The sequence below is a fragment of the Esox lucius genome, chromosome 17 (genome assembly GCF_011004845.1).
Source record: "Esox lucius isolate fEsoLuc1 chromosome 17, fEsoLuc1.pri, whole genome shotgun sequence".
NCBI classification, from domain to species: Eukaryota; Metazoa; Chordata; class Actinopteri; order Esociformes; family Esocidae; genus Esox; species Esox lucius.
The window spans coordinates 47,007,813-47,031,764 of record NC_047585.1 but is presented as its reverse complement, the minus strand read 5'-3'; the positions used below and the strand labels follow the sequence as shown (position 1 = coordinate 47,031,764).

The 23,952-nt window shown below is 42.8% G+C and overlaps 1 protein-coding gene across 19 annotated transcripts in view; it reads left to right on the top strand.

Moving 5' to 3' along the window:
* Positions 1-23,952, top strand: part of dock3 (dedicator of cytokinesis 3) — a 260,930-nt gene that overhangs the window by 218,087 nt on the left and 18,891 nt on the right. For 17 of the 19 annotated variants that reach the window (XM_034287388.1, XM_029114314.2, XM_029114309.2 and 14 more), the window contains 18 exons: positions 949-1,043; positions 2,893-2,968; positions 4,692-4,792; positions 7,130-7,188; positions 8,504-8,652; positions 10,535-10,620; positions 10,877-10,903; positions 11,959-12,054; positions 13,226-13,286; positions 13,598-13,691; positions 15,838-15,986; positions 16,156-16,242; positions 17,925-18,029; positions 18,363-18,504; positions 18,710-18,963; positions 21,101-21,280; positions 21,372-21,455; positions 21,798-21,911. In XM_034287388.1, the coding sequence (XP_034143279.1) occupies positions 949-1,043; positions 2,893-2,968; positions 4,692-4,792; positions 7,130-7,188; positions 8,504-8,652; positions 10,535-10,620; positions 10,877-10,903; positions 11,959-12,054; positions 13,226-13,286; positions 13,598-13,691; positions 15,838-15,986; positions 16,156-16,242; positions 17,925-18,029; positions 18,363-18,504; positions 18,710-18,963; positions 21,101-21,280; positions 21,372-21,455; positions 21,798-21,911 (1,959 nt within the window). The remainder of the gene's footprint in view (positions 1-948; positions 1,044-2,892; positions 2,969-4,691; positions 4,793-7,129; positions 7,189-8,503; positions 8,653-10,534; positions 10,621-10,876; positions 10,904-11,958; positions 12,055-13,225; positions 13,287-13,597; positions 13,692-15,837; positions 15,987-16,155; positions 16,243-17,924; positions 18,030-18,362; positions 18,505-18,709; positions 18,964-21,100; positions 21,281-21,371; positions 21,456-21,797; positions 21,912-23,952) is intronic. The other 2 variants (XM_029114312.2, XM_029114306.2) reach the window with 1 other exon arrangement.

The window sequence follows — 23,952 nt, the reverse complement described above, 5'->3', positions numbered from 1 at the left end:
AAGTGCTCCTTAGATCTAACAACATAGCAGACAAGATGAGACTGACTTCCACTTGACCACTGGCAGCATACTGGAACTGAGACGGGGGGCAATGAAGACACTGTCCCAACCATTTAGGGGGTAGCTGCACCTCCCCTCGGTCATCTCCCCTAAGACCACCAATAGCAGATATGGGCAAGCATGATCCCTCTGTCATTTCCTGGTTGTTGCTTTTCAGTTCCCTGAATATCTGTTGAAGAGACAACAATCACGGAATCATTGTGCCATCTCAATAGCATTTGTAAATTTTTTAAATATACTATTATCTTTTCTAAGCTTTTGTAAATTATTCAAATGAAAAGGAAAGTGAGTGCCATAGCAAGTGTACTAAAAGGGAAGTGTTGTTTGAAATGTAAAAACACTGTGATGACAATTTGGGATATCTTCTTAAAGTTTCCACTGTGAGTGAGTGTTTTCTAATGGACTATTTCAGTAGATTACAATAGTTAAAATGTAAATATGCTGTTTCTAAAAAAAAATTTACACCTCAAATCAGATAAGGCCCTGGGCCCTCCAGGAAACACTGGTGCCCCATTTTGGGGACACGCTCCATAGGTTGGGAACACGTAATCTAAATACATACATTTCAAGGCACACAGGTGTGGTTTATGCCCAATATACCTCTGTAATTAATCAATAAGGCACACGGGTGTGATTTATGCCCAATATACCCCAACTAAGAGCTCTTCCTGGCACAACACCAAGTGGAATGGATAAAACATTTAGCTGTGTTGGTTATATATCAGGGTATATTTTTTCATAACATACTATATAGTCTCAGATAATATGCCTTTAAGCCAATCGACGTTCTGAATTTTAACCATCTGGCCAATCATAATAAAGTAGAGAAGGCAGTATGAAGAGAGTTACATAACGACATCTGACACACATTCATCTTTCTCCTCTCAGGAGTTCCTTCTGAAGATCTTCTGTGTGTTTCGTAACCTGATGAAGCTCAGTATCTTCCCCAGAGACTGGAATGTCATGAGGCTCCTGACTAGCAAGTAGGTTGTCCTGAACAGACACATATTCTACACCTCTACCACACCTCTACCAAACTTCACCACCTCTTCTACACCTCTACCACACCTCTACCACACCTCTACCACACCTCTTCTACACCTCTACCACACCTCTACCACACCTCTTCTACAACTTTACCACACCTCTACCACACCTCTACCACACCTCTTCTACACCTCTACCAAACTTCTTCTACACCTCTACCACACCTCTACCAAACTTCTTCTATACCTCTACCACACCTCTACCAAACTTCTTCTATACCTCTACCACACCTCTACCACACCTCTACCAAACTTCTTCTACACCTCTACCACACCTCTACCACACCTCTACCACACCTCTACCAAACTTCTTCTATACCTCTTCCACACCTCTACCACACCTCTACCACACCTCTACCACACCTCTACCAAACTTATTCTATACCTCTTCCACACCTCTTCTACACCTCTACCACACCTTTACCAAACTTCACCACCTCTTCTACACTTCTACCACACCTCTACTACACCTCTACCACACCTCTACCAAACATCTTCTACACCTCTTCTACACCTCTTCTACACCTCTACCACACCTCTACCAAACTTCTTCTACACCTCTACCACACCTCTTCTACACCTCTACCACACCTCTACCAAACTTCACCACCTCTTCCACACCTCTTCTACACCTCTACCACACCTCTACTACACCTCTACCACACCTCTACCAAACTTCTTCTACACCTCTTCTACACCTCTACCACACCTCTACCACACCTCTACCAAACTTCTTCTACACCTCTACCACACCTCTTCTACACCTCTACCACACCTCTACCAAACTTCACCACCTCTTCCACACCTCTTCTACACCTCTACCACACCTCTACCAAACTTCACCACCTCTTCCACACCTCTTCTACACCTCTACCACACCTCTACCACACCTCTACCACACCTCTTCTACACCTCTTCTACACCTCTACCACACCTCTACTACACCTCTACCACACCTCTACCAAACTTCTTCTATACCTCTACCACACCTCTACCAAACTTCACCACCTCTTCTACACCTCTTCCACACCTCTTCTACACCTCTACCACACCTCTACCAAACCTCACCACTTCTTCCACACCTCTTTCCACACCTCTTTCCACACTTCTTCTACACCTCTTCCACTCCTCTACCACACCTCTACCACACTTCCAGACCTCTTCCACACTTCTTCTACACCTTTTCCACACTTCTTTCACAGCTCTGCCACACCTTTTCCACAGCTCTGCCACACCTTTTCCACATCTCTACTACAGAGACTGCTGACAACCGTTCCACCTGTCACTCACACATCGAGAGAGCAGAAATAAAAATGTCATAGATATTGTATAAAGCCCAGTTGTCTCTAAGTACTTTACAGTGACCATGAACACCTTAAACCAAGCAATACGATGTTGATCACAGTGGCTTGGAAACTCTAGAGAAGAACCAATCATTTACCAGACTGTCTCATCCTGAACAACAGTGCATTCACCCAAGATGGATGTAACCACCCACAGGAAGTGGAAATTATGCAAATTCTGATGTTTTACAGGAGATGTCTGCTCTCTCAAACACATCTCCGTCATAGAAAACCCTTTCCTATCGTTCTATCAGTGCTGTTAGGGGCAGTGCTAAGCGTTGGTGTTAGCTCATGGAAGGAGCTACTGTTTTCATTTGAATGAATTAGCCTTTACTTCTCTTCTGAAATGCATGTGAAGAAGAGCACTCAGGACAGGACACTAAAGAATGAAAACATAATGCTTCTTCTAACCTGCATTCTGTGTTTTTCTTGTTTCCCTTCAGCATCATAGTAACAACAGCTCAGTATTTGTCTCCTGCTCTGTACAAGAACTTCACTGAGGCTGACTTTGATTTCAAGGTGACTTTGTCACAGTGACTGGAACACACACACACACGACTAACTAATATACACACACAACTAACTAATATACACACACACAACTAACTAATATACACACACACAACTAACTAATATACACACACACAACTAACTAATATACACACACACAACTAACTAATATACACACACAACTAACTAATATATACACACACAACTAACTAATATACACACACACACAACTAACTAATATACACACATACACAACTAACTAATATACACACACAACTAACTAATATACACACACAACTAACTAATATACACACATACACAACTAACTAATATACACACACACAACTAACTAATATACACACACAACTAACTAATATACACACATACACAACTAACTAATATACACACACGACTAACTAATATACAAACACACAACTAACTAATATACACACATACACAACTAACTAATATACACACACACAACTAACTAATATACACACACACGAATAACTAATATACACACACACGACTAACTAATATACACACACACACACACACAACTAACTAATATACACACACAACTAACTAATATACACACACACGAATGACTAATACACACACACACAACTAACTAATATACACACACACACACACAACTAACTAATATACACACACACAACTAACTAATATACACACATACACAACTAACTAATATACACACACACAACTAACTAATATACACACACACGACTAACTAATATACACACACACACACACACAACTAACTAATATACACACACCACTAACTAATATACACACACACACGAATAACTAATATACACACACACACACAAGACTATCTAATATATACACATGCAGACACACACACTCGACTAACCAATATACACACACACATGACTAACAAATATACACACACACACAACTAACTTATATTCACACACACACACCCGACTAACTATCACACACACGATTAATTAATATACACACACAAGAATAACTAATATATACACACACATACACGCACTCGACTAACTAATAAACACACACACACACTTATTGAGGCTCTCCCCTCCTCTCCTTTCCTCTGCTCACCTCCCCTTCTCCTCTGTTCACCTCTGCTCACCTCCCCATCTCCCCATTCTCCTCTACTCTCCTCCCCATCTCCCCTGTTCTCCTCTACTCTCCTCCCCATCTTCCCTGTTCACCTCTACTCACCTCCCCATCTCCCCTGTTCTCCTCTACTCTCCTCCTTATCTCCCCTGTTCTCCTCTACTCTCCTCCCCATCTCCCCTCTTCTCCTCTACTCTCCTCCCCATCTCCCCTGTTCTCTACTTTCCTCCCCATCTCCCATTACATGAAATAAAGGCTGTTTAGTTTCTCACTAGAATAATGACTCAGGACTAAAAGTTATTTAGCATATTTGAAGGAATATATGACATAATTTAGCTGTTTGCAGAATCTCGTACGTGTCCAATGAGAATGAACACAGCAGATGCAATGTGTGTGCGAAATGAAGACAATGTATTGTTTAGAATGATAATAGGTCATAAACTATTGTGACAAACAGTGTTTACTTGGTATTTGCCTTATAAACAACATCAACATTATGTAAACATCTCCTAAAATATGAATATTTTCTAGGCATTTAAACTAATGTATAAATGATCAAGCAGAGTAGGACATAAGCAATGGTTGCTGTGTTCTTTTTCAGGTGTGGAACTCGTATTTCAGTTTGGCTGTTCTCTACATCAACCAGCCCAGCCTGCAGCTGGAGACCATCACCCCAGCCAAGAGGAAGAAAGTGTTGGACAAGTAAGACTCCTCACAGAGTTCCCTTTCACTGGTTGGATCAATTCTGACTCTCCAAGTGAGCGCGAGACGACTACTTCACTGTTAAAAGTAACTCAGTGGAATCTTCAAAAAACCCAGATGTGGGCAACATCCCCTTAGCAAAGGATGTTATGACTCTTGTTGATGAAAAGTACATTTGCGTTGCTATTGCGAATCACCCATGATTTTTCTTCTCACTGCACACATCGAGACAAAATTGTCCACAATGCACTGCAATTCCTGCTTCAGCTATGGCAGTCCTTTTGCGTGAATGACAAACTGAGGGAATATTGGCAAATTGATGTAGTTAAATTGACATCAGGTGTTCACTGGAATAGTGTCCAGCGTCAGTCACATCCAAGTCTATAGATTATCTCAGTGATTGAATAATGACCAGCGTCAGTCACATCCAAGTCTATAGATTATCTCAGTGATTGAATAATGTCCAGCGTCAGTCACATCCAAGTCTATAGATTATCTCAGTGATTGAATAATGACCAGTGTCAGTCACATCCAAGTCTATAGATTATCTCAGTGATTGAATTATGTCCAGCGTCAGTCACATCCAAGTCTATAGATTATCTCAGTGATTGAATAATGACCAGCGTCAGTCACATCCAAGTCTATAGATTATCTCAGTGATTGAATAATGTCCAGCGTCAGTCACATCCAAGTCTATCAATTATTGCACTATGGGAAGGAGGCAAGCCAGCAGAGGCAGTGTGATGCTTTGGGTAATGTTCTGCTGGGAATAGAGGAGCATTTGGTCTGTGCTGCTGGGTAGTGTGAACAAACAGCCCTGCATGCTCGGTCTGTCTGAGGCCTGTCTGTGGTTAAAACACATTAGTTATAACACATTAGTTACAAATAACACTTGTGAGTAGGGTGGAGGGTGGTGTGTGTGTGTGGGGTGGTGTGTGTGTGTTTGTGTGTGGGGGGTGGTGTGTGTTGGTGTGTGTGTGGGGTGGTGTGTGTGTGTTTGTGTGTGGGGGGTGGTGTGTGTTGGTGTGTGTTGGTGTGTGTGTGGGGTGGTGTGTGTCTGTGTGTGTGTGTGTGTGTGTGGGGTGGTGTGTGTGTGTTTGTGTGTGTGGGATGGTGTGTGTCTGTGTGTGTGTGTTGGGTGGTGTTTGTGTGGGTGTGTGGGCTGGTGTGTGTGTGTTTGTGTGTGGGGAGTGGTGTGTGTTGGTGTGTGTGTGGGGTGGTGTGTGTGTGTTTGTGTGTGTGTGTGTGTGTGTGTGGGGTGGTGTGTGTGTGTTTGTGTGTGTGGGGTGGTGTGTGTTGGTGTGTGTGTGTGTGTGGGGTGGTGTGTGTGTGTTTGTGTGTGTGGGGTGGTGTGTGTTGGTGTGTGTGTGGTGTGTGTCTGTGTGTGTGTGTTGGGTGGTGTTTGTGTGGGTGTGTGGGGTGGTGTGTGTCTGTGTGTGGGTGTGTGGGTGTGTGTGTGGGGTGGTGTGTCTGTCCTTTCACCTCCCTGAATGTGTGTATTTTGAACGTACCACCACAAGGGGTCTCCACCCCTCAATCCCTCTCTCCATCTTTTTTCTCTCTCCTTTCATCATCTCTCCCTCTTTCTTTCTTTCTTTCTTTCTTTCTTTCTTTCATTCTCCTCTCATCTCTTTTTTCTGTCCTCACTCACAATCTCCCTCTTTCTGTCTCATCGTATCTCTTTTCCTCGCACTCTGTCTCTCTTCTTTCTTTGTCTCATAAATCCCTCCCTTTTTCTCTCCTGTCTTCTTCTCTCCCCTCATCATTTCTCTGAGCTCAGCCCAGGCATTAATCTAAACATTACAAATCTGGGATTACCTTCTCCTGCTTAGCTGGAGGTTATTTGATTCCCTTTCTCTCTTAATTGTCTTTCTGTCTTATCTTCATACCTCGGTCGTTGTGTCTGTGTTTAGTAATTCTTTCCTTTCCCATCTTGCTTTGTTCTCTTTCTCACACACGTTCTTTCAGAACAGAACTCATAGGCTTAAATTAAACATTTAAGAGCTCCACATTTCTGAAATTTCCTTTTATTCTTATTTTTGAACAGGCTATTTTAGGCTTTGGTAATTCTGTGATGATCACGTTATGATTTTGGTCTCAGTATGTCTCTAATAAATGTACCAATATACTTAACTAAACTGTAGTTCTCGGAGCCAGAAGCTATTTATTTGCTCTCAGTCTGTACCAAAATGTGCTCTAATAGACAAACTGGTGTCTTTATACTCCTATTGGAACTATATTATAACCCAGACTTTCTGCAGTTTTTTTTGTGGTCATATTTTAACAGAGGTAAAACACATTGGGTCCTTCAGTAGGTGTTCTCTTCTTCTTTGGCAGGTACGGAGACATGAGGGTGATGATGGCTTATGAGCTGTTCAGTATGTGGCAGAACCTGGGTGAGAACCAAAAACCCTCCCCTCAAACCCCACCCCCCTCCAAACTCTTCGCCTACAAACCCCTGCCCTGCACCGCCCCCCCTCAAAATCCCCCCTCCAAACCCCTCACGTCCAAAGGCCTCCCCTCCAAACACTCCCCTCCAAACCCGTCCAAACCCCCTCCCCTCAAAATCCCCCCTCCGAAACCCTCCCCTCTAAAACCCTCCCTTCTAAAACCTTCCCCTCCAAACCCCCCCTCCAAACCCCCACCCTTCCGCTCCAAAGCCCTCCCCTCTGAACTCTAAAACCCTCCCCTCTGAACTCCAAAACCCTCCCCTCTGAACTCCAAACCCCCTCCCCTCTATAACCCTCCCCTCCGAACTCCAAAACCCTCCCCTCTGAACTCCAAAACCCTCCCCTCTGAACTCCAAACCCCTTCCCCTCTAAAACCCTCCCCTCCGAACTCCAAAACCCTCCCCTCTGAACTCCAAAACCCTACCCTCTGAACTCCAAACCCCTTCCCCTCTAAAACCCTCCCCTCTGAACTCCAAACCCCTTCCCCTCTAAAACCCTCCCCTCCGAACTCCAAAACCCTCCCCTCTGAACTCCAAAACCCTCCCCTCTGAACTCCAAACCCCTTCCCCTCTAAAACCCTCCCCTCTGAACTCCAAAACCCTCCCCTCCGAACTCCAAAACCCTCCCCTCTGAACTCCAAAACCCTCCCCTCTGAACTCCAAACCCCTTCCCCTCTAAAACCCTCCCCTCTGAACTCCAAAACCCTCCCCTCTGAACTCCAAAACCCTCCCCTCTGAACTCCAAACCCCTTCCCCTCTAAAACCCTCCCCTCTGAACTCCAAAACCCTCCCCTCTGAACTCCAAAACCCTCCCCTCTGAACTCCAAAACCCTCCCCTCTGAACTCCAAACCCCTTCCCCTCTAAAACCCTCCCCTCTGAACTCCAAAACCCTCCCCTCTGAACTCCAAACCCCTTCCCCTCTAAAACCCTCCCCTCTGAACTCCAAAGCCCTCCCCCTCAGCCTAGTGTCAGGCTGTGTCTTGATTAGAGCATCTGACCAGTAACAGGTTGCTACATTGAATCCTTTATCTGGTAATGTGATAAACTGGCTGTTCTGTCCTTATTAACCTCAGGGTAGTTAATCCTAATTGCTCCCAGGTCATTGCTGTACATGACAATGTGTTTCCTGTCAGCTTATCTGATATAATTAAATGACCTATGCTGACCCCTACGGATGACCTGAGGTATTGCAGTGCTTTGTAATGTGATTGTTGTCTGAGTGATCTGAAGTCTGAGGTGAGACACTGAACGTCCCATTCAGGTGAGAACAAGGTCCACTTCATCCCCGGCATGATCGGACCCTTCCTGGGAGTGACCCTGGTGCCGCAGACAGAGGTCAGGAACATAATGATCCCCATCTTCCACGACATGATGGACTGGGAGCAGAGGAAGAACGGCAACTTCAAACAGGTCCACACACACACACACAAACACACAGTTATTAGGGAGTTGCTTTAGAGAGAGTTCTGAAAACGTCCGTTGCAAAAGTTTATGATTTTAAGTTTTAAGATGTCACTGCGGTTGTTTATTCTCTACAGTTCTGTTATTGTAAAGCGGGGCAGATTTAGCTACTTCCCTTGTCGAGTTCAGGGCTGAATATTGACATCAAGTTGACAAATGCTGTTTCACTTTTGGCCATATTCCGTCAAACTCCTACAGAAGCCTCCTGTGGACGTTTGTTCCTACAGTGGATATAAAAGGTCTACACATCCCTGTTAAAATGTCAGGTGTTTGTGATGTAAAAGAATGAGACAAAGATAAATCATGTCAGAACTGTATTACACTTTCAGTGTGACCTATAATGTGAACAATTCAATTGAAATGCAAACTGAAATCTTCAAGGGGGGACAATGAAAAATAAAAACCTTACAATAACCTGGTTGCCTAAGTGTGCACACTCTTATAACTGGGGTTGTGGCTGTGTTCAGAATTAACCAATCAAATTCAAACTCATGTTAAATAGAAGTCATTACACACCTGCCATCACTTAAAGTGACCCTGATTAATCACAAATAAAGTTCAGCTGTTCTGATAGGATTTTCCTGACATTTTCTTATTTGCATCTCAGAGCAAAAGCCATGGTCCGCAGATAGCTTCCAAAGCATCAGAGGGATCTCATTGTTAAAAGATATCAGTCAGGAGAAAGGTACAAAATAATTTCCAAAGCATTAGATATACCATGGAACACAGTGAAGACAGTCATCATCAAGTGCAGAAAATATGGCACAAAAGAGACATTACCAATAACTGGATGTCCCTCCAAAACTGATGAAAATACGAGAAGAAAACTGGTCAGGGAGGCTTCCAAGAGGCCAACAGCAACATTAAAGGAACTGCAGGAATTTCTGGCAAGTACTGGCTTTGTGCTTCATGTGCTTCGTATTCTTCAAATAAATGGGCAATGGGGTAGGGTGGCAAGACAGCAGCATTTTCTTGCAAAGAAAAACATCCAAGTCCTGCTGAAGTTTTCAAAAACAAACATCAAGTCCCCCAAAAGCATGTGGGAAAATGTGTTATGGTCTGATGAAACCAAGGTTGAACTTTTTGGTCATAATTCCAAAACGTATGTGTGGCACAAAAACAACACTGCAAAGAACACCGTAACCACAGTGAAGCATGGTGGTGGCAGCATCATGCTTTGGGGCAGTTTTTCTTCAGCTGGAACCGGGGCCTTAGTCAGGGTGGAGGGAATTGTGAACAGTTCCAAATACAAGGCAATTTTGGCACAAAACCTTCAGGCGTCCATTAGAAAGCTGAAGATGAAGAGGAAGTTCAGCTTTCAGGACGACAACAACCCATCCAAATCCACAAAAGCATGGCTTCGCCAGAAGAAGATTCATGTTTTGGAATGGCTCAGCCAGAGCCCAGACCTGAATCCAATTGGGGTGATCTGAAGATGTCCTCGCAATCGGACAGATTTGGATCGCTTTGGCAAAGAAGAGTGGGCAGATATTGCCACATCAAGATGTGCAATTCTAATAGACTCCTACCCAAAAAGACTGAGTGCTGTAATAAAATCAAAAGGTGCTTCAAGAAAGTGTTAGTTTAAGGGTGTGCACACTTCTGCAACCAGGTTATTGTGAGTTTAAAAATGTTCTCCCTCGAAGATTTCAGTTTGTTTTTCAATTGAATTGTTCACATTATAGGTCACATTATAGGTGGAAAAAGTTCTGACATGATTTATCTTTGTCTCATTCTTTTACATCACAAGAACCTGGCATTTTAACAGGGGTGTGTAGACTTTTTACATCCACTGTACATCCTGATTTGGGTCAATTGTGCTCATATTCAGGTGGAGGCAGAGCTCATCGACAAGCTGGACAGTCTGGTGTCAGAGGGGAAAGGAGACGAGAACTATCGTGAGCTCTTCAGCCTGCTGTAAGTGAAGAAATATGCACACACACATACATACATACACACACACACACACACACACACACACACACTAACACAGAAACACACTAATACAGAAACACACTCACACATACACACACACTAACAAAGAAACACACTCACACGCTTGGCTTTTCTCATTTGCTCCAAACTCCTCTTACAATAACTGTTTCTTTCTACCTCCTACTTTTATAACCGTTGTGCTTATGCTTGCTCTTTGCTGTGCTGCGTGTGGGATTAGAACCCAGCTCTTTGGGCCTTACCCCAGGTAAGATAACACCTCCCCTAACCCTAACACCTCCACCAGCCTACTGTACCTAACACCTCCACCTGCCTACTGCAGATAACACCTCCACCTGCCTACTGCAGATAACACCTCCACCTGCCTACTGCAGATAACACCTCCACCTTCCTACTGCAGATAACACCTCCACCTTCCTACTGCAGATAACACCTCCACCTGCCTACTGCAGATAACACCTCCACCTTCCTACTGCAGATAACACCTCCACCTTCCTACTGCAGATAACACCTCCACCTTCATACTGCAGATAACACCTCCACCAGCCTACTGTACCTAACACCTCCACCTGCCTACTGCAGATAACACCTCCACCAGCCAACTGCAGATAACACCTCCACCTGCCTACTGCAGATAACACCTCCACCAGCCAACTGCAGATAACACCTCCACCTGCCTACTGCAGATAACACCTCCACCAGCCAACTGCAGATAACACCTCCACCAGCCAACTGTACCTAACACCTCCACCAACCTACTGTACCTAACACCTCCACCTGCCTACTGCAGATAACACCTCCACCTGCCTACTGCAGATAACACCTCCACTAGCCTACTGCAGATAACACCTCCACCAGCCTACTGTACCTAACACCAACTAACACCTACTGTACCTAACATCTACTAACACCTCAAATAACAAACACCTTGCCAACACCAGCCAACACCGCAGTGCTGGACTTCACACTGAGCCCTCAAACTGAGGTGTGTTGATGAGGTTGGTGTGTTGATGAGGTTGGGGTGTTGATGAGGTTGGGGTGTTGATGAGGTTGGGGTGTTGATGAGGTTGGTGTGTTGATTGATAAGGTGTTTGTGTAACAAATCTTTGTTTATTAATGAATAATTCAGAGAACTCACGCCTTGTGTGTTTCCTGATAATGCCTGTGTGTGTGTCTGTTTGTGTCTGTGTGTGTCCATGTGTGACTGTTTGTGGGTGTGTATTTGTTTGACTGTGTCTGTGTGTGACCGTGTCTGTGTATGACTGTGTCTGTGTTTGACTGTCTATTTGTGTGTGTTCCCAGTTTGCTGGAGAAGATTGAACAGGAGACCTGGAGAGAAACAGGGACCTCCTTTGTCACGTCAGTCACTCGCCTCATGGAACGCCTGTTGGACTACCGGTAAGACAGGAAACATGCTAACGACAGAATGTGTTGTAGACCACAGTTGTAGACCATTGTCCTAAAGACAGAATGTGTTGTAGACCACTGTTGTAGACCAATGTCCTAAAGACAGAATGTGTTGTAGACCACTGTTGTAGACCAATGTCCTAAAGACAGAATGTGTTGTAGACCACTGTTGTAGACCAATGTCCTAAAGACAGAATGTGTTGTAGACAACTGTTGTAGACCAATGTCCTAACGACAGAATGTGTTGTAGACCACAGTTGTAGACCATTGTCCTAAAGACAGAATGTGTTGTAGACCAATGTCCTAAAGACAGAATGTGTTGTAGACCACTGTTGTAGACCAATGTCCTAAAGACAGAATGTGTTGTAGACCACTGTGTTAGACCAATGTCCTAAAGACAGAATGTGTTGTAGACCACTGTTGTAGACCAATGTCCTAAAGACAGAATGTGTTGTAGACCACTGTTGTAGACCAATGTCCTAAAGACAGAATGTGTTGTAGACCACTGTTGTAGACCAATGTCCTAAAGACAGAATGTGTTGTAGACCACTGTTGTAGACCATTGTCCTAAAGACAGAATGTGTTGTAGACCACTGTTGTAGACCATTGTCCTAAAGACAGAATGTGTTGTAGACCAATGTCCTAAAGACAGAATGTGTTGTAGATCACTGTTGTAGACCAATGTCCTAAAGACAGAATGTGTTGTAGAGCACTGTTGTAGACCAATGTCCTAACGACAGAATGTGTTGTAGACCACTGTTGTAGACCAATGTCCTAAAGACAGAATGTGTTGTAGACCACTGTTGTAGACCAATGTCCTAAAGACAGAATGTGTTGTAGACCACTGTTGTAGACCAATGTCCTAAAGACAGAATGTGTTGTAGATCACAGTTGTAGACCAATGTCCTAAAGACAGAATATGTTGTAGACCACAGTTTTTGACCAATGTCCTAAAGACAGAATTGTTGTAGACCACAGTTGTAGACCAATGTCATAAAGACAGAATGTGTTGTAGACCACAGTAGCTGGTAGGTTGCAAAGGCAAAACTAAAAATTTTGTTTTTCGATCCCTGGGCCCAGTGAACTGACAAGGTTCCCAGTCAATGCTGAATATACGGATGTGTTGTTATTCTTACTAAACTGGTTTCTTGTCTTTGTTCAGGGACTGTATGAAAGGTGATGAGACAGAAAACAAGAAGATTGGCTGTACTGTCAACCTTTTGGTGAGAACAGATCTATTTCATATCCATAACAGATCCAAAACAGATCCATAACAGATCTATAACAGGTCCACATCAGATCTATTACATATCCATAACATATCTATAACAGATCTATAATAGGTCCATAACAGACATATAACAGCTCTAAAAACAGATCTTTAACAGATCCATAACAGATCTATAATAGGTCCATAACAGACCTATAACAGCTCTAAAAACAGATCTTTAACAGATCCATAGCAGATCTATAACAGATCCATTACAGATCCATGGATTGGTCTTTCCTCATGTTGTGTTTGTTTTTTTCCAAGAACTTCTACAAGTCAGAGATCAACAAGGAGGAGATGTACATCCGCTACATCCACAAGCTGTGTGACATGCATCTCCAGGCTGAGAACTACACTGGTAACCTACTTCAGACTACCTCTGAACAGACTTGTAGCAGTATATCCTGGTCTTTCCCTTGGAATGCAGCCGTTCATTTGTGTGTTACCCAGTATCAACCTGGCTGGCTGGCTGGCTGGCTTGCTGGCTGTCCTCTTCATTGTTAAGAAAACTTCAGAAAACCTAGAATGGGACCCTGCAACACTATTGTTGTTGAACAGGACACAGATGCAGGGAGAACAGGACACAGATGCAGGGAGAACAGGTGTCTGTAATTAAATAGGGACTTGATCAGGAACACAGGTGAGGGTACTAATAACAAACAGGTGTCTGTAATTAAATAGGGACAGTGATCAGGAACACAGGTGAGGGTACTAATAACAAACAGGTGTCTGTAATTAAATAGGGACTTGATCAGGAACACAGGTGAGGGTACTAATAACAAACAGGTGTCTGTAATTAAATAGGGACTTGATCAGGAACACAGGTGAGGGTACTAATAACAAACAGGTGTCTGTAATTAAATAGGGACTTGATCAGGAACACAGGTGAGGGTACTAATAACAAACAGGTGTCTGTAATTAAATAGGGACAGTGATCAGGAACACAGGTGAGGACAATAACAACAAACAGGTGTCTGTAATTAAATAGGGACAGTGATCAGGAACACAGGTGAGGGTACTAATAACAAACAGGTGTCTGTAATTAAATAGGGACAGTGATCAGGAACACAGGTGAGGACAATAACAACAAACAGGTGTCTGTAATTAAATAGGGACAGTGATCAGGAACACAGGTGAGGGTACTAATAACAAACAGGTGTCTGTAATTAAATAGGGACAGTGATCAGGAACACAGGTGAGGGTACTAATAACAAACAGGTGTCTGTAATTAAATAGGGACTTGATCAGGAACACAGGTGAGGGTACTAATAACAAACAGGTGTCTGTAATTAAATAGGGACTTGATCAGGAACACAGGTGAGGGTACTAATAACAAACAGGTGTCTGTAATTAAATAGGGACAGTGATCAGGAACACAGGTGAGGGTACTAATAACAAACAGGTGTCTGTAATTAAATAGGGACTTGATCAGGAACACAGGTGAGGGTACTAATAACAAACAGGTGTCTGTAATTAAATAGGGACAGTGATCAGGAACACAGGTGAGGGTACTAATAACAAACAGGTGTCTGTAATTAAATAGGGACAGTGATCAGGAACACAGGTGAGGGTACTAATAACAAACAGGTGTCTGTAATTAAATAGGGACAGTGATCAGGAACACAGGTGAGGGTACTAATAACAAACAGGTGTCTGTAATTAAATAGGGACTTGATCAGGAACACAGGTGAGGGTACTAATAACAAACAGGTGTCTGTAATTAAATAGGGACTTGATCAGGAACACAGGTGAGGGTACTAATAACAAACAGGTGTCTGTAATTAAATAGGGACAGTGATCAGGAACACAGGTGAGGGTACTAATAACAAACAGGTGTCTGTAATTAAATAGGGACAGTGATCAGGAACACAGGTGAGGGTACTAATAACAAACAGGTGTCTGTAATTAAATAGGGACAGTGATCAGGAACACAGGTGAGGGTACTAATAACAAACAGGTGTCTGTAATTAAATAGGGACAGTGATCAGGAACACAGGTGAGGGTAATAATAACAAACAGGTGTCTGTAATTAAATAGGGACAGTGATCAGGAACACAGGTGAGGGTACTAATAACAAACAGGTGTCTGTAATTAAATAGGGACTTGATCAGGAACACAGGTGAGGGTACTAATAACAAACAGGTGTCTGTAATTAAATAGGGACAGTGATCAGGAACACAGGTGAGGGTACTAATAACAAACAGCAAATCCCTTAGTAGCCATTAGCTGATACGAGAGCCAGCCAGTCAACATGTATTTGTCGTAGCAAGGCCGGGTTCCAGAGGATGATACACATTCAAACATCCCACCAATTCACATTGAAATTTCACTAGGAGTGTGTAGTGTCATGTAGCTTGAAACATGTCAAATTAAGATCACATGAAAACAGCAGCCTTTGGAACACTTGAATATGAATGGACATGTTGTTGTTGTTGTTGTTGATCGCTCCAGTAGCCAGCTGTGTGCTGTTGCTGTGATGTGTTTATCCTGCTGTCATTTTCCAGAGGCTGCGTTCACCCTGCTTCTGTACTGGGAGCTGCTACACTGGGAGGAAAGGCCTCTGAGAGACTTCCTCCACTACCCGGCTCAGAGCCAGTGGCATCGCAAGGAAGGTCTCTGTCGCAAGGTTATCCACTACTTCAACAAGGGCAAGGTATCTAAAATACAGGCTATTAAGTCACCATCACAAATCTGTTAAACACATCAACCCACGGCTTTGGCAATATCAGCCATGAAATATTGGCATTGGGAAACCCCAGACACATTGACGGATTCCAAATGACATGATATGTGATTGTGTTTGTGTGCGCATCCTTCCCCAGTGCTGGGAGTATGGGATACCACTGTGCCGGGAGCTGGCCTTCCAGTATGAGACTTTGTATGACTACCAGAGCCTCAGCTGGATAAGGGTGAGTAGTAATTACCCTGGACCACAGACACCGTATAGTACCACAGACACTGACCACAGACACCTTATAGTACCACAGACAACTTATAGTACCACAGACAACTTATAGTACCACAGACACTGACCACAGACACCGTATAGTACCACAGACACTGACCACAGACACCTTATAGTACCACAGACAACTTATAGTACCACAGACAACTTATAGTACCACAGACACTGACCACAGACACCTTATAGTACCACAGACACCATATAGTACCACAGACACTGACCACAGACAACATATAGTACCACAGACACTGACCACAGACACCTTATAGTACCACGGACAACTTATAGTACCACACACACTGACCACAGACACCTTATAGTACCCCGGACACCTTATAGTACCACAGACACTGACCACAGACACCTTATAGTACCACAGACACCTTATAGGACCACAGACACCTTATAGGACCACAGACACCTTATAGTACCACAGACACTGTCCACAGACACCTTATAGTACCACAGACAAGCTATAGTACCACTGACCCCAGACACCTTATAGTACCACAAACAACTTATAGGACCACAGACACCTTATAGGACCATAGACACCTTATAGGACCACAGACACATTATAGTACCACGGACACTGACCATAGACACCTTATAGTACCACGGACACCATATAGTACCACAGACACTGACCACAGACAACATATAGTACCACAGACACTGACCACAGACACCTTATAGTACCACGGACAACTTATAGTACCACACACACTGACCACAGACACCTTATAGTACCCCGGACACCTTATAGTACCACAGACACTGACCACAGACACCTTATAGTACCACAGACACCTTATAGGACCACAGACACCTTATAGGACCACAGACACCTTATAGTACCACAGACACTGTCCACAGACACCTTATAGTACCACGGACAAGTTATAGTACCACTGACCACAGACACCTTATAGTACCACAAACAACTTATAGGACCACAGACACCTTATAGGACCATAGACACCTTATAGGACCACAGACACATTATAGTACCACGGACACTGACCATAGACACCTTATAGTACCACGGACAACTTATAGTACCGCAGACACCTTATAGTACCACAGACACCTTATAGTACCACATACACCTTATAGTACCACAGACACTGACCACAGACACCTTACAGTACCACAAACAACTTATAGGACCACAGACACCTTATAGGACCATAGACACCTTATAGGACCACAGACACATTATAGTACCACGGACACTGACCATAGACACCTTATAGTACCACGGACACCTTATAGTACCACAGACACCTTATAGTACCACAGAAACCTTATAGTACCATGGACACTGTCCACAGACACCTTATAGTACCACAGAAACCTTATAGTACCATGGACACTGATCACAGACACCTTATAGTACCACAGGCACCGACCAAAGACAGCTTATAGTACCACAGACACTGACCACAGACACCTTATAGTACCACAGAAACCTTATAGTACCATGGACACTGACCACAGACAGCTTATAGTACCACAGACCTTACATCGACACCTTGCATGGGTAGTCACTTATCTCTGTATCTGTGGGGACATCTTTTGCAGCCTGTTAAAAACACTGGTGTTTGTTATTGCTCTGCTCATCAGAAAATGGAGGCTGCATACTATGACAACATCATGGAGCAACAGCGTCTGGAGCCGGAGTTCTTCAGGGTGGGATTCTACGGACGCAAGTTCCCCTTCTTCCTCAGAGTGAGTCTGGCCAAATGAAAAGAACATGTCCCAAATTAGGAACTACTTCTGACCCAGATATGGGTAAACTACAACTACTCTGCTATAGTCAATAGGATTATACAATAGCTCTCATAATATAGAAAATATATATTTGTTTAAAATTATTCTACACATTTTTCTATGATTTTTGTCATTTGGTCTCACTTGGTTCGGCATGGTTCTTGGTTGTGGGTTTGATTTCCATGGGGAACCAGTATGTCAAACATATTTATTCACTGTAGGTTCTGTAAGTCACTATGGATGAGAGCAGCTTCTGAATGATTAAGATGTAAATGCTGTGTCCTCTAACAGAACAAGGAGTTTGTGTGCCGCGGTCATGACTACGAGAGGCTCGAGGCCTTCCAGCAAAGGATGCTGGGGGAATTCCCACAAGCCATTGCCATGCAGCACCCCAACCAACCAGACGAGGCAATCTTACAATGTGATGCTCAGTGTATCCTTCTAGAAGCAGTCGTGTTTGTCCTTTTACTTGTGTATTTGTGTCTGCGTGTGTGTGTCTGTGTGTGTTTTTGTCTGCGTGTGTGCATCTGTGTGTTTGTGTCTGCCTGTGTGTGTGTGTGTGTCTCTGCGTATGTGCGCCAAATTCTAAAATAAATTCCCACCCATTGGCCTTTGGTCCTTGATGCACCAACTCTCAGACCTTCAGATCTATGCCGTGACGCCAGTTCCAGAGAACATCAACGTTCTACAGATGGACCGGGTTCCCGACCGAATCAAGAGCTTCTACCGGGTCAATAATGTGCGCCGCTTCCGTTACGACCGTCCGTTCCACAAAGGCTCCAAAGACAGAGAGAATGAGTTCAAGAGCTTGTGGATCGAACGCACCACTCTGATCCTGACCCATCCTCTTCCTGGGATATCACGTTGGTTTGAGGTGGAGAAGAGGGAGCTGGTGAGACACAGTCGTCAAGTTCTGTGAACAACTGACTTTAAATGAATTTGTCAGACTTCAACTGTATACATAACTACAGGGGAGAGGTTTTATATATATACATACCTACAGGATAGAGGAGGTTTTATATACATACCTATAGGACAGGAGTTTTTATATATACATAACTACAGGATAGAGGAGGTTTTATATACATACCTATAGGACAGGAGTTTTTATATATACATAACTACAGGATAGAGGAGGTTTTATACATACATACCTGCAGGAGAGAGGAGTTTTTATATATACATAACTACAGGAAAGAGGAGTTTTTATATATACATAACTACAGGAGAGAGGAGGCTTTATATATACATAACTACAGGAGAGAGGAGTTTTCATATGTACGTAACTACAGGAGAGAGAAGGCTTTATATATATGTAACTACGGGAGAGACAAGGTTTTATATATACAATTAAATCCGGAAACTGACACCGACAACATTTTCATAATTTTTGTTCTGTACGCCACCACAATAGATTTTAAATGAAACATCGAGATGCAATTGAAGGGGAGACTTTCAGCTTTAATTCAAGGGGTTGAACAAAAATATTATATGAAATGTTTAGGAATTGCAACCATGTTCATGCACAGACCCCTTATTTCAGGGGATCAAATGTAATTGGACAAATTAACACAATCATAAATAAAATTTTCATTTCTAATTCTTTTTGAGAATTCTTTACAGCGAATGACTGCTTGAAGTCTGGAACGCATGGACATCACCAAACGCTGGGCTTCCTCCTTTGTGATGCTTTGCCAGGCCTTTACTGCAGCTGTCTTCATTTATTGTTTGTTCATGGGTCTTTCTGCCTTAAGTTTTGACTTCTGCAAGTGAAATGCATATGCACGATCGGGTTGACATCAGGTGATTGACTTGGCCATTGGAGAATATTTCACTTCTTTGCCTTAAAACACTCCTGTTAAGTCTAATCTGGCCTATCTATTCTCAAGGCTTATGAATGATTTGCACCTTGTGGTGACCCCTCTCTATTTGGTCTCGTGAAGTCTTCTCTTTATGGTAGACTTGGATAATGATATGCCTACCTCCTGGAGAGTGTTCTTCACTTGGCTGGATGTTGTGAAGGGGTTTTTCTTTAACATGGAAAAGATCCTATGATCATCCATCTTCAATGTACCTCCAGGCAATTTTGTGTTGAAGAGCACACCAGAACATACCAAACTGTTGATTTGGCCACTCCTAATGTTCCTGCTATCTCTCTGTTGGATTTGTTTTTTGCAGCCTAAGGATGGCCTGTTTCACTTTCATTGAGAGCTACTTTGACTGCATGTTGTGGGTTCACAGCAACAGCTTCCAAATGCGAATTCTACACCTGGAATCAACTCCAGACCTTTTACCTGCTTAATTGATGAAGAAATAACAAAGGAATAGCCCACACCTGTCAATGAAACAGCTTTTGAGTCAATTGTCCAATTACTTTTAGTCCCTTGAAAAGAGGGGCTACATATTAAAGAGCTGTAGTTCCTAACCCCTTCCTCCAGCTGTATGTAACTGTAGGAGAGAGGAGGCTTTATTCTCTTCTACAGGAGTGTCTGCTTTTTAGTTATTTATTTTTTATTTTGTTGTGACTCCATTGGTAGAATTATACTTGAAAACCCAGGGTTGTGGTTCCCTGATTGGGGCCAGAGGAAAGTATATGCACCTACTAATATATTGTAACTCACAATGGATGAGATTTTCTGCTTAATTAATAGAATGTTCATGAGAATTAGAGTCCAATTCAGACATAGACATTCAACTGAGGAGAGTTCGGAACATACCCTGACCTTAATAAATATCCATGACCTTAATTAATTACCATGACCTTAATGAATATTCATAACCTTAATAAATATCCATGACCTTAATTAATATCCATAACCTTAAATAATATTTGTAACCTTAATAAATATCCATGACCTAAATAAATATCTGTGACCTTAATGAATATCCATGACCAGACCTCTTCAGATAGTCAGTGACTCTGTATATAAAACTAGCAGAATAATGTCAGTGCTGTTGTGATCCCAGTCCCCTGCTTTGACAGGCATTACTGGCAATGATAAAAGATTTGCTCCACCTTCCTTGCCTAGGTGGAGGTGAGTCCTCTGGAGAATGCCATCTATGTGGTGGAGAATAAGAACCATGAACTACGAACCCTGATCAGCCAGTACCAGCACAAACAGCTCCATGGCAACATCAACCTGCTGTCCATGTGTCTGAACGGCGTAATCGATGCTGCTGTCAATGGGGGCATCGCCAGATACCAGGAGGTAACCAGAAGAACCCCGGGCCTCTCAGGCCACCTTGTTCAGTCCTTTATAAGCCATCACCTCACGTTCTGTGGCTGTCTGTTCTCCCCAGGCCTTCTTCGATAAAGACTACATCAGCAGTCACCCCGAAGACACAGAGAAGATCACTGCACTCAAAGACCTCATGCAAGAACAGGTGAGTGCTTATGGAAACCAGTTGGCTTTCACTGAAGGTGCAGCTACTGTTCCAAGGTTTAATACAAAACAGTTGATACCTTGATTGACTAGAACAGTCACACATTTAAAACATTTAAAATACAGCAATATGCAGACAACACAACTACAGACCTGTGTGTGTGTGTGTGTGTGTCTGTGTGTGTGTGTGTGTGTGTGTTTGTGAAAACTAAGGTGATGTAGGTTCTAAAGTTACTTGATGAACCATAACACTATATCAAGGTATATTTGCTTGGCACCTTGTGTTTAAAACTCAAGTTTTAAAATAACCTACGTTTGTTTGCTCAAATGTCATCTGATGTAGCTCCACATCCTGGGGGTGGGGCTTGCGGTCCATGACAAGCTGGTGCATCCTGAAATGCGTCCTCTGCACAAGAAACTGATAGATCAGTTCCAGGTGATGAGGAGCAGCCTCTATGTGAGTTTGGTTTTTGCTTTTTTTCAAACTGTGTTTTCAAATGTTTTAATTGAGCCCCCATCAATGTTTTTCTTCATGTTTCTTAAAGTAGATTATGCCGTTTTTGAATCAGATGGGCCCCCAGAAAGCGCTGTCAACACCACTCGTCTGGTGGATGGAGTTTGTTGACCTTTTATTTAGGAAGCAGAGTCCTCTTGCTGTGAGACGTTCATTGCTTACAGACTTTTGGTAGAAGTCATTTATATGACCCATAGACGTCAACAAGAGGACTGTGGGGACCCTTCCTTCACCAACTGTAGCACTTTGACTCACATTTCTGTGTGGGTACAGAGAGTTTGGTCACAGAATGAATATTCAGGTGTATTTCTGTGTGGGTACAGAGATTTTGGTCACAGTATGAATATTCAGGTGTATTTCTGTGTGGGTACAGAGAGTCTGGTCACAGAATGAATATTCAGGTGTATTTCTGTGTGGGTACAGAGAGTTTGGTCACAGAATGAATATTCAGGTGTATTTCTGTGTGGGTACAGAGAGTTTGGTCACAGAATGAATATTCAGGTGTATTTCTGTGTGGGTACAGAGAGTTTGGTCACAGAATGAATATTCAGGTGTATTTCTGTGTGGATACAGAGAGTTTGGTCACAGAATGAATATTCAGGTGTATTTCTGTGTGGGTACAGAGAGTTTGGTCACAGTATGAATATTCAGGTGTATTTCTGTGTGGGTACAGAGAGTTCGGTCACAGTATGAATATTCAGGTGTATTTCTGTGTGAGTACAGTGAGTTTGGCCACAGTATGAATATTCAGGTGTATTTCTGTGTGGGTACAGAGAGTTTGGTCACAGTATGAATATTCAGGTGTATTTCTGTGTGGGTACAGAGAGTTTGGTCACAGTATGAATATTCAGGTGTATTTCTGTGTGGGTACAGAGAGTTTGGTCACAGTATGAATATTCAGGTGTATTTATGTGTGGGTACAGAGAGTTTGGTCACAGAATGAATATTCAGGTGTATTTCTGTGTGGATACAGAGAGTTTGGTCACAGAATGAATATTTAGGTGTATTTCTGTGTGGGTACAGAGAGTTTGGTCACAGTATGATTATTCAGGTGTATTTCTGTGTGGGTACAGAGAGTTTGGTCATAGTATGAATATTCAGGTGTATTTCTGTGTGGGTACAGAGAGTTTGGTCACAGAATGAATATTCAGGTGTATTTCTGTGTGGATACAGAGAGTTTGGTCACAGAATGAATATTCAGATGTATTTCTGTGTGGGTACAGAGAGTTCGGTCACAGTATGAATATTCAGGTGTATTTCTGTGTGGGTACAGAGAGTTCGGTCACAGTATGAATATTCAGGTGTATTTCTGTGTGAGTACAGTGAGTTTGGCCACAGTATGAATATTCAGGTGTATTTCTGTGTGGTTACAGAGATTTTGGTCACAGTATGAATATTCAGGTGTATTTCTGTGTGGGTACAGAGAGTTTGGTCACAGTATGAATATTCAGGTGTATTTCTGTGTGGGTACAGAGAGTTTGGTCACAGAATGAATATTCAGGTGTATTTCTGTGTGGGTACATAGAGTTTGGTCACAGAATGAATCTTCAGGTGTATTTCTGTGTGGGTACAGAGAGTTTGGTCACAGTATGAATATTCAGGTGTATTTCTGTGTGGATACAGAGAGTTTGGTCACAGAATGAATATTCAGGTGTATTTCTGTGTGGATACAGAGAGTTTGGTCACAGTATGAATTTTCAGGTGTATTTCTGTGTGGGTACAGAGAGTTTGGTCACAGTTTGAATATTCAGGTGTATTTCTGTGTGGTTACAGAGAGTTTGGTCACAGTATGAATATTCAGGTGTATTCCTGTGTGGATACAGAGAGTTTGGTCACAGTATGAATATTCTGGTGTATTTCTGTGTGGATACAGAGAGTTTGGTCACAGTTTGAATATTCAGGTGTATTTCTGTGTGGATACAGAGAGTTTGGTCACAGTATGAATATTCAGGTGTATTTCTGTGTGGGTACAGAGAGTTTGGTC